At 43.4% G+C, this 13600-nt stretch overlaps 1 protein-coding gene across 3 annotated transcripts in view; it reads right to left on the bottom strand.

Annotated features, from left to right (window-relative positions):
* Positions 1 to 5397: 5397 nt before the first annotated feature.
* The window catches only part of HYAL2 (hyaluronidase 2), a 68144-nt gene continuing 59941 nt past the window's right edge, over positions 5398 to 13600 (bottom strand). For all 3 annotated transcript variants that reach the window (XM_069206806.1, XM_069206807.1, XM_069206805.1), the window contains exons 3-4: positions 10276 to 10365; positions 5398 to 8967 (exon numbers count right to left, since the gene is read on the bottom strand). In XM_069206806.1, coding sequence (XP_069062907.1) covers positions 8575 to 8967; positions 10276 to 10365 — 483 coding nt within the window. In that variant the 3' untranslated portion in view covers positions 5398 to 8574. The remainder of the gene's footprint in view (positions 8968 to 10275; positions 10366 to 13600) is intronic.

The raw sequence follows: 13600 nt of genomic DNA, 5'->3' as shown, positions 1-13600 counted from the left end.
TCTGTGACATTTTTGTTCTGTCAAGACCTCTGTAGTGGGTGGATTAACCAAGTGATTTGGGTAGAGAGCGAACCTAGGTGATAGCACGTGCTCTTGATAACCTCCGGAGGGTCACCAACCAAGCACATAGGTTAGTTCTAAGCAAGAAGATTGGCGAAAGGTGCGGTCTCTAAAATGGTGGAAAAGGAGTTATGATGCCAGACCCAAGCACTTCACGGCCTCAAGCTTGATAGCAAAAAACATCTAGCCTTTGGATGTAAATTGGGCCTCTTCAAATAGAGTTCAGTTAGCCCAAACTCAATATAAAGGTATTACAGCGCTTTACATGAGCACCGGTTACATTACACAAGAACACTTTCATTTTTTGTAGCAAGGGGAGATTAAGTGATTTGCCCAGAACCACAGGATGCTGAATCGATACCCAGAAAAAAACATCTAGCCTTTGGATGTAAATTGTACCTCTTAAACTAGAGTTCAGGTAGTAGAGCCAGCCATTTTCCTAACCCTTTAGTGCAAAGAAGCTAACACGAGGGTGCCACAGTGAGAGCAGCAAAGTATCATAGGGCACAAACTAGGCCAAGACTCCAAATTTTGAGTAGCCACCCCAACAGAGATAATTCTCACTTCAAAACCATCAGCCAGTGCACAAATCTATGCATCGACAAGGCATCGTCAAGGCCCAGAAAATTCCGGTACGCTTATCTGTTCTACAGAGTCCAGTCCTGAGCCGAGGGCTGTCGTGAGACTATTAATCCAAAGAAGTGCTTTAAATGAATGCAGAGTACCAGCCCTTCTGTATTTCCATATAAAACACTGACCCCAAGGTCACAGATGTCGCACCTCTGGAACCTATCCGGTCAGTCCATCTACTACTAAAGCTCTGTTTCACCAATCTGCACACATTTGAAGCCTCCTGTTCAGGTAAGCTGCCTCTTCCATTATTCTCTTTGTATGAAGTCAATGTTTTCAAACGTTAGGCTGGTATTGCCAATGTAAAGGAATAATTCCTTTGAAAGTTTAACACAAAGAAATATATGGCTGCACCCTTTTCTTTGCTCCTAACTCTTTTAACCCCCCTCATTCTCAGGGCTAAATGCAACGAAGGTGCCCCTTTGTGGCTTGTTTGGTGCTATAAAAGTTTAGGTAAACACATTAGAAAGGGTTGCATCGCTAGGGTATCACAGCCGGTCTGTAGGAATGAGGCAAAAACATTCCCAAGACGGCAGCCTTGTTGTGTCAGCTCTCCTGCAGCGACATTCCTGGGAGGGTTGATGTGGCATCTGACATACATCCACTACACTCCAAATCAAAACACATAGGTAAAAGGCATTATCATTTACAGTGACCTATTGCAGTGCAAATGCTTGTTCTTAAAAGCCAGTAATTGACTGATCAGTCATTAATTACAGCTGCTGCATGTATTTTGAACTGTAAGCCTGAGTTCGACCCCCTGTGTCTACCTCCCCTACCCTTGAGAAGCCCTGAACTGCTCAACCTGTGCTAACACTCAGTCAAGCTGAGACTCAAGTGCTGAAGGGGTACTTAGCCCAGTTGCTCAGGATTCATGCAGGGCAGGCCATGGGACATCTGGAGTAAAAGGCTCCCAACCCCGCAGTTGGGCCCAGTAACACCTCCTTGCACCGTGGACCACTGAGCAAGGTTCTTGCATAGATGCATTAACTTTAACAATGACATTTGTGTGGAAAATTACCGTGTCCCCTTCAGTCATCTGCAACATGTCAAGTAAATGCCTATTCATTAGCACTCTATGACGTGAAACAGCGCTGATCACCAGTGTAAAAATAAAAGTGAATTGGATGGAGAAAAGTTTGTAATTTCCACCATCATTTTAAATATCCCATGGAAATGCTAAGTTGCTGCTGTGCTTATTAATTACCGTTTCTATGGAAGTCGACCATGCATGCTCAAAATTTATGTTAAAATACTTAAAAACATCATACAAAAAGATACCAAAAAGACTGTTAGGCAAGGTGAGACGCCAACGCAGCGGGTCAGGGAATCTAACCTTGACTGGTGTAAGCAACTTGAAAAATTGGAATACCAGGCAAGAGGTTGCCCCAAGGGACCCTGGCAACATACAGAGGAGGATATCCTGTGAGGGTGAGTCCTGGTGAGAGCCCGAGATGGGCACAAGGAATTGTAAGGACTGAATTGCAGGGGTGTACACCGAATGGGAGTCAGCAACTGTTATCCGATCATAATTCTCAACCCATAAGGGCTAAGGGCGGTGTCTTGGACAACAGATTCTGATACACCTGTTTGTTATGTCTCATGTGTAATCTGTTGTGGATGGTGGCCACTTCCCACCGGGTTGTGTTAAAATCAATAAAGAGATTTATAAAAAAAAATATAAAAAAAAGACATATTATTTGAATGGAATAGAGAGCGGTAGTCATTTTTACCAGAGTCTTTTTGTTCTTACTACAGACGCAAGATTAGTGTATCAAAGGAGGTGCCCGCCTAGGATCACAGGGTCAAGAAGTAGGCCAAGTCTTCATTCGTGTTTGTTCCACACAGCTGTGTAGAGAAAGAACAAATAATGTAGGTGTCCTAAAAACAGGTTATGTGTCACTGTGCACTCACGCTGTGCAGTGTACACATTGTGAAATCAAGCCTTAACGAAACCATGTACGATAATGTTTCATCTTGAGGTCACACTTCATGCAGTTAACATCTTACCCTTGGGGTCCAATTAAAGGCCTATGCTCTTGGGCCCGAACAGGGGCCAACTATGGCAGAAAAAATGAAATCACATTATTCATATGCAAACATAAAATCAGCCTACTGCAATTACTGTCATAACCACGTCCCATATTCATGTGCCTTCTCACATAATAAATGGTTTGTATAAGCATGAGCTATTATTCATATCTTTCTCTTGTGTAAATTTGTTCTCTTGGTGCAATAACTGCATGCCTTAAAACAATACTTAAAACAAGGTGCTGAGTCAGTGTGTTTGCTGACACTTGAGAAGCTCAAAATGTTTTAATTATACCCCCTATTTTTCTATGAGTGCTACAACCAGTATAATGCCGGGGAAAACATCTCAGCCAAATGTCCCCTCTATCCTCAATCGTACACCAGTGAAAAATCATTGTGCGGCACGATTACAGATCATCAACTAGATGAACATAACAAACCAAATGCAATGTGGGGATCACCCTTGTGGTTTTAAGTATTATTTCAGCAAAGGTTGCTTTGTCTTTCTTTTTTTTAGAATGGAATTTTACTACAGTAAATAGTGTGCTCCAATCAATACAGTAAAATTAAAGAACTTGGAGGGTTTAGTAGCCTTCCTAAAGTCGTTGTTATAAAATACGAGGAACATGGGATAGAAAATGTATATGGGAAAACTGTGCAGTGTGTTCCTGGTTCATTGACATTACTGTAAGATTCACCCTATTACAACCACATGTATTTATTGGGGCAAAACCAGTAGAAGCAACTTTAGATCAGTGATTTATCAACTAAGCACCTTTAGCAAATGTCCGAACTTGCAAATATTAAAGTTGAACAAATAATCTTTGAAAAATAAAAAAGGACAATACCATCCCGGCAGACACTGTTCTTGAAATGTGTTTTTTTCTTACTGAGAGGTTGTATATAATTTTTCTTTTTGAAGCCTATTACATAAAGAGTCCTCTTTAGTGGCAGAGCTAAGAATAATATCTCTGTTCACAGTTTTTAGGACTATCGGTAGGCCCAAATCCTACCTTTTCTTAGCAGTTACACCTTTGTTTCGTACTTATGAGGGTGGGCAACTTAACTTTATGACGGATTATTGGTTCTTATGTATTTTAGGATTTTGGTAGATCAGGTGCATTCCAAGAGAGGTGCATCTGCAAAAATTGATCAACATCCACAAACATCTGTGTTTTCTGTATATTCAAAAAATGTTGGAGCTGCTTCCTGCCCTGGAGTAAAAACTCCTGTGAGGAGAAGATATCTAGAGCGAGAAAGACCACTGTACACACTAAGTTTTTTGGGAGATATTGAGGATGTGGTTTATATTTCGACAAAAATGTTTTCCTCACAGAGAATCAATGTGCAAAAAGTTCACAACTTGTGCTCTAGACAGATCAGGAGTACAATTTGAAATCAAAGCTTGGTGCACCAGTCAGAATGCCCCACTGCCCTAAATGTGACTCAATGAGAGATGTGTTGACCAGCAGATGACAAGTTCAAAACTCTGCAAGTATAGCCATCCAGATTCAGTGACCTGAGTACCAGTAAAGTAGGCATTAGTAACAGCAACTATGTACAATGCTCAGAAACGAGAGGAGTATAGCATAGCGTGCTATAAAAAGTAATTTTTTTTTTTTTTAAAGGGCTCAAAATTGTGGGAATCTATTAGCGTATTTTTTCTTATGTATGTGAGAATAGGACTATTATTTATTAGCGTTATTAATATGATGAAGGGGTTGTGTTACACCAAAGATAAGCCCGGTTTATCCGTGTAACCTGGTCTGGTCTTAACCAGGTATGTTACATTTTGAAATTAAAATGAATGCATTTGTCCGTGTGATGCGACAGAGGAAGCCCCTGGCAGCAAATTCAAAGTTTATGACAGGAAAGGAAGGGAAATCAGATGATCAAACGAAGAACTGGGAATGCAGCAAAGCTTTATGCAAAGTGTTCATACTCTGTCCAATCAAGACGAGAAGTTTTCATACATCGAGGTTCCTCTTTTCACATACATGAGTCTGCTGCCACCTTGGATCCAGTTAAGCAGACATCTCAAACGCATTTAAGTAGGTGACTGATGTGCGCAGCGGCCAGCTTGGATTGGGATCAGAAAGTAGTAAGTGTTTAGTCATGACCAGTTTGCATACACCATGTGGTGTGCCATGGTTGTGGAGAGTGGTCACAAATTCGAAGATCTGTAATGAACTTCATGAGAAGAGTCTATACTGTGCAGACATGCCCACCAGCATGGTGATAAGTTGCCCTCTTTTGTACCAGTAATGGGACTGCAGGTATGGGTGTTGCGATAGAAGTGCAAAAATTGGAAATGTGGGCACCACAGTGACAATGCATCAAACTTCTCCTGCAACATGTCATGTTGTTGGAATAAGTTAATACCTAAAGACGAATATATTGAGGTACTATTAAGTCATCTGTAAGCGCTGTAAAAAAATTAAAATGCAGAAAAGTTATTTTCCCCCTCAGTGTTCTAGCGCTGAAGATAAATAAAAGTTGTTTCATTGTTTTGTACTACTGTAAGCTTTAAAGACGCACAGACCACGTAACCAACAGGAACTTAGTAATGCATCAACTTTTTTCCCATATTTCAGTCATGTGTGGATTTAAAGAGTTTACACACCAGCCTTTCTCTACACCTCAGAATTCAAGTAATCAAAACGGAGGCAACAAAAATTAATTAAGAAACTGTGACTCTTGTTGTTTTTAATTCAAATCGCTTTACAAAATTGCAAATTCAATACAATTTGGATAAGCGCACCACACACTAGAACTACACTGCATATCAGAACTAGGAACTGTGGAATGAGGTTTGGCGGTATAAATAATGTTCACGGGTCATTCCTGTTTCTTCAGGTGGGGTCTCCGTGGGTACAGAGGTGTTAGGGTTGTGAGGGGTATCGATGGACTCCTACAAGTGGTTAATAACAAACTTTACTCCTCGCTCCTAATCCTTACCCTGCTTACCCTTGTTAGTCTATGAACAGTTATTCAGACTTCTCATAGTAAAAGTAAACCACAAAGCAGGATCCCCTCCAATTCCCTTTTAAGAGAAATCCAAACATGCCCATACCGCTTTCCATCCATCCCAGCACTTCCAGCTGGAGTGGGATTGCTCCACTTCCTTCTCACCCAGTTCACAGGTGGAAAACAGAATCGGTGAACAGTGATCAATGGTGGCTCTCCTTCCTAAAACAGAAGAAGGTTGGTCCACGCCAGGATTCACCAGTACAAGAGAAAGACACCCCATTCTACTCAACGCAGAAAAAGAGCTTTCATACCACCTTCGTGTGACGGAAAGCACAAATCTCAACGCCTGCAGGATAAAATCCCTATCGCATTGCCTGTAGGACAAACAGCCTAATCCCAGTACCTGCAGGATAGCCCCGATTTCAATATCTACCCCCAAAAAAAAAAACGTTTCTAAAAGAACAGTCCCCCATTCTAAATCCTGCTGGACAAACGTCCCATTCTCAATGCCTGAAGGACAAAAAGACACAAACCCATCTTCGAGCAGGATTGTGTTCAATCAAATTCTACCATGCGCACTTGCAATGTGAAGAGCAAATGATCCTTCCAGAAAGGCAGAACAAGGATTTTGCTAGGTTTCAATACAAACCTTTGCATGGTCTCAGGGACAAAGACAGGTTTCTCAAGATTGCCCATATCACATCCTCATTCTCAACTCATGTTCAATGCTTGAAGCTTGCACGTCGAGATAAGAGAAAAGTCTGCTTCTAGAGTAACTATATAACCTGCTTTGCCTTTCTAGCCAGCATATGGATTTTAACAATTAATGCCCCCTGCAATACCCCTACATAATCATGACAAAATTAAGATGGTTGATGTTAACAGCACTAAAAGCCCCTTTGTAGCGAACAGATGAGGTGCATAAGAATGCAACACCAAATAAAACCTTGACCAGTCTGAACAAAGGCCAGAATTCACCAGGAAAGTAGTCCTCTGCCCTCGGATCTTGATGGAAGGCACATTCTAAAAAGTCCCAGTGATGCACTGCAGGACAAACATTTCTAATCCCAGATTTAGGGGCAATCATTATTGCTTCTCCTTCCACAATGGAGAAAGAAAGTGAGACCGTTCCAGCTTTCACTTGACTGAAATTGGGCCAGATCTCTCAGCCTTTCACAGTAGGATTGTTGATATGCCTCGTTCTGCCTTTCAGCAAAGGGTAATGCGCAGTGATATTTTATTTCACTGTAGGATATGGCATATGTCTACTTCCGCCTTATACTAAAGAGTCATGCATTTGTGTCCTGCAGCCATCCATTGTGCGATTATGTGCGTGCATCTCCTGTCCCTGCATGGAAGGTGAAGCATACAAGAGCCCCTCCCTTTCACGTGAAGGTAAAGAGTGTCCACCTGTGCAGGTTTCACTTCCGGAAATTTTACTAATAGAGCCAAGGCACACTGTTAACATGTACTAACCCCTTGAAATTTCACTGGCTAACTGTACATATGTGAATTATTTGTAACTCTAATGCACTGTTCGTAAAGCCTTAGCAGGAATAAGCTACTGGTACATCAGCACTCCTTCTGCTCTCTATGTTCCTGCTTGCGTACTATGCTCTACTCCCCAGTCTGATGAAAGTGTACAAAGCACCGCTAATCCAGACTGGTCATTAGATGTTTCTGTTTTGGAACCACTCACTGGAATAGGCTTCATTTATCCATACAATGTATAAATTGCACTGTTTTTGGTGATAAAAAAATGTGTTTTTTAGTTAATATCCGAATCTCCACTTCTGCCCCAGTTCCGAATTTTCTCAGTGCCAGTATACCAAGGTGTCATTCATTGATTCATTCATTCATTCTAATGTCAAATTAGCAGTGACAGGCCAGAGATTAAATGCATTTACAGTCCACTGACCTGTCCAATCCTTCATCTTCAGCCATCTGCATCTCATGGCCGCCACCTTAACATTCAGCAACAGATACTACTAAAAGACGATGCTATTGCAATGAATTGTCATTGAGATTTAAATTAAAATTGGTCGCTCCTTTGTGAAAATGTGAATGTTCACAGCATTTGCTTGTGCCTTGATTCTGAGGCAAATTCTCTTAAAATGGCGGCTGGAGGTGGGCAAGGGGTGATTAAGGGGAGGTTTCCTTTCTAATGCATTTTATAGTGGCTATTACTGCCTCCCTCTGCCATTCCATATGTCAACGAGAACACTCAAATGGTTTGGTGTTTGTACTGGAGAATAATCTGGCCCCACGATACACTGCAGTTTCATGCCCCATCTAGATAATTCGTGTCAGACTATTACAGGGTCAAACCTCAGATTTGTCAGTCTTAGATGTGTGAGGCTCTGTACTGTTCTGTCAATCAACTGAGCCAGCTAGGCCTGGCTGTGAAAGACACTGTACCTTAGTGCCTACTCCAGCGCAGTCTGGCCCTGGAGTTTAAAAGCTCTATGTACTTGTAGTGTGTATGAAGTGCAATGGCCTCGTGCCTGCCTCAATTAACCTATTACCGATGGACAGACTGTCCTAGAGAAGAGGGTGTCTGTATCCTTATGCCCATCCAGGGGCCTAGTCGTCGTCCCACATTCCTCAGTCACTATCAACCTTTGGAAACAGGAACAAGAAGGGAGGGTTTTGGCACAGAGAGGGTCCCGGTAGTGCTGATTTTGAAAGGTTCAGGACCACAGACTGAACATTTGGCTCCTTGGGGATAAAGTGGAACTCAAGGTTTCTCTACTCGGAGGATCCGGTAATCTCCACTTCCCCTGGGAATGCCGCCACGTGAATGCTCATTCCATAGCCATGTTGACATCCGAGCAGCATTTACCTGAAGCAGGCATGAGGTGCCCTCTTCCACTTCCACTTGGGCTAGCAAAGGAACACCAACAAAGTCATTGCCAACAGTGATACGACATTTAAAGAGCCCCATACTGCAGCTCTACCTTTAGCCCCAATCTTATTTTCACAACTTCCTCCATGCCACCCAACATAACACTGGCACTGAAACTGGGTCCAAAACTGATCAAGATCAGCGGGCGAGGGCTCTCCAACTGCCTCCAGCTGTGAGCCTGATCCCTGGCGCTCAATGCGGAAACTGGCACTGTTGAGGTGGAGGTAGGCATTGGAGTGATTATTCTGGCGCAGGCAACGTCCATTGCCATGGCAACGGACAGTACTGCACAGGTGCGCTGCCTTAGTGACGTTTACGATGTAGCGGCCCAAGTCTTGGTCCAGGTAATCTTTGATTAGTCCACAGGTCTCCTAGATTGGAAGCAAATAGACAAAGTGAGCACCCTATTAGCACATTGCTACTAACATGTATGCACAACAGCAGGGAAAGGTTATATTGCATAATAAAAAAAAGTCAATAGATCTGGCTTTGACTGCCAATCTTTTTGCTTTGTCGATGCTTCTTTTTGTCATGGCTTACGCAAAACTGTATTTTTGGTGAGCTGACGGGTCGTTGTCTATATAAATAAAAAAAAATGCTGAAAGCAAAAATACATTTTTGATTTAAAAAAAGCTTACATTGCAATAGTAGCCTTTGCCACTGAAGGGAACTACTGTCTGTGGACGTGCTCTTGTGAAAGAGCATAACACAGTCACCCTTTCACTCACAATCACAGTAAAATGAAACGGCTGGAAAGAGCTAACCCCCTGGCCCATGATGTATGCTCCAGTGGGCAGAAGTAAAATGCGAATGACACAACAACAGACCAAAGGATGAAAAGGGCTGGCTGAAAGTTGCTATAAGAATATAATTTTAGTAAAATCAAAAGGTCTTACCTAATGCCAGAAATAAACAAGCACGGGTAAAGCCAAAAGATCTTACCTTTGGCTTTGTCAATACCTTTTAGCCATGCTGTACAGCATCCTCGATGCTGCATAGCATTGCTAAATAAGGAATAAAGGCCTATCGAACACTAGCACTTAGAAAATTATATGGGCTATTTTTTGTTTTCTTTTCATTTGTCGATCCAACTATGATCAGCAAATAAGAAGGGAAGCAGACATAGGCGGGGACACAGAAACAACATCAGGGCAAAGCAGGTGGGGGAAGCAACTCGGGGAGGGGGGGTAAGATGGAGGGCAGGAGGGGAGAAAACAGGCAAGAGGAAGAGCAACGTGGGGCACTGAGGGTGGGAAGAAAGCAAACGTGTGACAGACAAAGAGGGCAGCATGCAGCTCAGAGGGGGGAGAAGCACAAGTGCAAGAAAGCAACATAGGCAGGGGGAGCACATGAGAGCACGCACATCACAGGTGGGTCCAGTGGAGAACCACATGGGTGAGAGAGCAGCACGGAGGGGGGGGGGGCACACTAGGGAGACAGCTAGAAAACACATGCACACTCACTGAGTGCTTAAACAGAAGTAATTTTGCACCCCCAAAGTTACTGAGGCCCCTCCTTTCAGCTGGTCTGAAGGATCAAAAAAGTCTTTATTTCTCTTTATTACTTAGTAATTGCTTTCATTGTTGAATCTTCGTGTTTAGTTATGCCACAGAAAACTCAAAAAATAGTTTAGAGACCATTGGTAGTAGGCACTGTCGAGTTCTTTCTGTAGTACCCACCTTGCTCCGAGTGTAGTTTGCATCACCCCAAAAAATTGTGCCGGCGGCTCCCAGGGCTGCACTCTCCCCAATGGTATAGACCAGGTCTTTCTGTAAGAGAGACAGGAGTTATATGGTTTAGAAGACAGATTTGGAGTGTTTTCGGGGAGGCTGAAAGAAGGTACAAACTTTCACACCTATTTCTAGTTTAACACCGTTTTAACACACAAGGCACACACATCATTAAATACTATCATTATTCCTTAGGGTTGCGAACCTGGGAAGACAAAGAAATAAACTTTAACTTGATAAGCTACTCCTACGTGGAACTGGGAAACTTGAGTGCTCTGCATGAAGGCTCTTCAAAATGCTTTTTTGTTAGTACCAAGTGCTTCATCACGTGCATTTTGTAAATGATGAATTGGAATGCGGTCCGGGCTACTGCAGAAGCTGAGGATTTTACAAGCATTCCATCCATGACTGTGTTTTCCTCTTTGTGTGAGGGTAGGCTTGAAAGTTGGTCCCGCGTTCACTGGGCCAGAGGATGCAAACTGAATCTCACTGATAGGCCTGCCCAGGTCGAAAGCGACCAAGGGTTGCTTGTGTTCCCGATCAGAGTTCCGTCTGCGATTTGGATAGGCCCGTTCTAACGAGAGCAGCAGCAAGGCTTATTTGCATGTGGGTGGTTTCTGTCTGAAGTGGCATAATGAGTCCGTTCGAGAAGGGTATCTTCTAGTGATCTGTCCTTGTCTAGGTCACGAGTGGCTACTTCTAAGGCACTGGACCCGGCAAGTGGGAAAAGGGCACGTGGCATAAGTTAGCGAGCGCTGCCACAGAAAACTTCAGCCTACAGATCAGCGATTACATATCTGTCACTGGTAATGAGGCTCACGTGCATAGAAGTCATTCTGCTCACAGTATAACAAAAAGATACTATTTTTCTTGCTGCATTTGCATCCTTATATCCCGTACAACATCGTGAGACCACTTGCTGGTAAGAGCCGTGTTGAGAAAATTATTGGAGAGTGCTGCAAACATTCGCCCATATATTTTATTCATTCCCATCCCTTCCAACACCGTCCATGTGTACCACGCCCAAAAGCACCTGCGCCGTTTTAGCAGAATACAATTCATACAGCACTGGCACACAGTGTGATCTTACGATGACTCAAAGGTTTTGTAATCTTATGGTAAAACTCTTGTGTTGTAATCGTACAACACAAACGAGAATGGGTACATTCCAACAAGGCCTTCATAAGATAATGCTGCAGTTGGTCACAGGCTGCAGGGCAACTAGCAAGCCTTTGCAACCTTTCCACATACATTATGTTTCCGGACAACTCCCAATCTTAGTGCCTGGACCGGGAAACAACGCGGCCTCGTGGCCACGCCCGGTGCGCGCGCCCTTTGTGCTTCAATGCCTCAGCAGCCTCATTCCGGACCCATGGCGTGACCGGCGACCGCGCCCCGGAGAGAAAGAAGATCTACCTAGCTCGTGACGTCAGCAGCCCTGCAGCACGTGCAGGCCCGCGCTGGCCACCAATCTGTGATCACGGGGAGAGGAGCAATGCTAGCCAATTCACTTTTATTCTGGATTTATCACCTGTACCAGTCGTGGTTTCTAAGCGGGTCCTTGGGACAGAATTAAATAAATAAATAAATAAAATCAATGTTGCTATAGTGCTGCTGAGTAGCAATTACAAAGTTAAACGTGAACGGAGCATGACAAAGATGGGAAGCGCGATAAGGTAACACGTCCTGGGTTCTGAAACCCTTGTGTAAACATACGCTCATCCAGCGAAATCTGGAAAACACAGGGGAAAGGAACGCTGCAGAGAAGCGCTGAAGCCCAAACTGATGACGCAGTCGTATCGACGTTTCAGGAACAATTCCTATCACACGACATCGAAACAACTCTTTAAATGAGAAGGCACTCACAGGTACTGAGTACCTGCACTTCCTTCATTTTAAAGGTACAGTCCCTGCTCTTCTCAGTGGGGGTTCAATACTTTTAATATAAGAGTACCAGCACTCCTCAGTAGCACACAGGTACTCTCGGGAAATGAGTACCTACCATTACTGCAATTTCAACCTCTGCCTGGAATGTTACTCGAGCAGTGGGCCTAGACCTGGTGAAAAGTATACTGCAGCGACAGCAGGCCAGATGCACGCACGCCTACGAAAGCTGGGTTGGCCTGGCGCAAGGTCATTCACGTCATGTGACCCTTCGGTAAGTATCACTCACTTTTCCTAGCCCGACCGAATTTTCAAAGGAGCGTGCCTGAAGGAAATCGCGGCCTATTCTTTTTCTGGGTTCTGACCAGGAAAGCGAGAGGAAAGTCATCTCTCACCCACAGGTACAACCCGCATACTAGAGAAGCCTCCTTACCTACCCAGGTGAGATGAAACCACCAGCTACCACTTCACCAGTCAAGGGCGCAAAGCGCAGCACTGAAACCGGGCCATCTGCCTCATCAGATCAGATGGGTTCATCATGATATAGATTTTCTAAACAAAATAAGGCGGTGGTTTACCTTTTGTTGCTGATCTACAAATCCTGCGGTATTGTGTCCTGATGAACGCACACGATATTAGATATCAAAGCACCCACCTGTGGTTTTGCTGATGTTATGTCTACTTTTCCAGTAAAAGAGATACAGGATACCCGTAATTATTTGATATTTAGTTTGACACACTATCTTTCATTAGTATGAAACTGTACCATGTTTCTAAGTCTAGTACAAACATTGCTACAGAGGCATCCCAATGTTAGAATGTGGGCTATAAAAATTCAATTTATCAACAATAACAAATTAAAGCACACAGAACCAGAAGAATGCATAAAAATACCTCATACAGATCCAAGACAATACATGATACAGTTCCACGGATTTCCAGGACAGTTCAAGAAATAACGCCATATTACTAGCGTTCTTAGGGATGTCATTGAATAACCTTCTATACTTTTCATCTCTTTACTACTAACGCGGGTGTGACTTCAGGATTTGGGTCCCTTTGCTGTCCCACCACCCACCTACATGGGATACTCCTGCCAAGCATTGTCCATTTAGCAATACCTAAGACGGACACATACATGCCAGTCACTTTAAGGTCTAGCAATTCTGTCACTAGTTCCTAGGCCTTCTGAGATAGCACTTTGCTAGTATGCAAGTCCATCAAAGTGAGGATTTATGCCAGACACCGAGTCGAGTACAACCCTGTTGTCATTGTTCATGTTGCATCCGATGAGCATCCTCCCACAAATTCTTCATGTCATGTTGGCTTGTCCACTTTTCATCTACAACGGATGATGAATGTGGTCCACACAAAACTGTGATCCCACACA

The sequence above is a fragment of the Pleurodeles waltl genome, chromosome 9, assembly GCF_031143425.1.
Source record: "Pleurodeles waltl isolate 20211129_DDA chromosome 9, aPleWal1.hap1.20221129, whole genome shotgun sequence".
Taxonomy (NCBI): domain Eukaryota; kingdom Metazoa; phylum Chordata; class Amphibia; order Caudata; family Salamandridae; genus Pleurodeles; species Pleurodeles waltl.
Note: the sequence above shows the minus strand (reverse complement) of the source record. Positions and strands in the feature narration are given on the sequence as shown.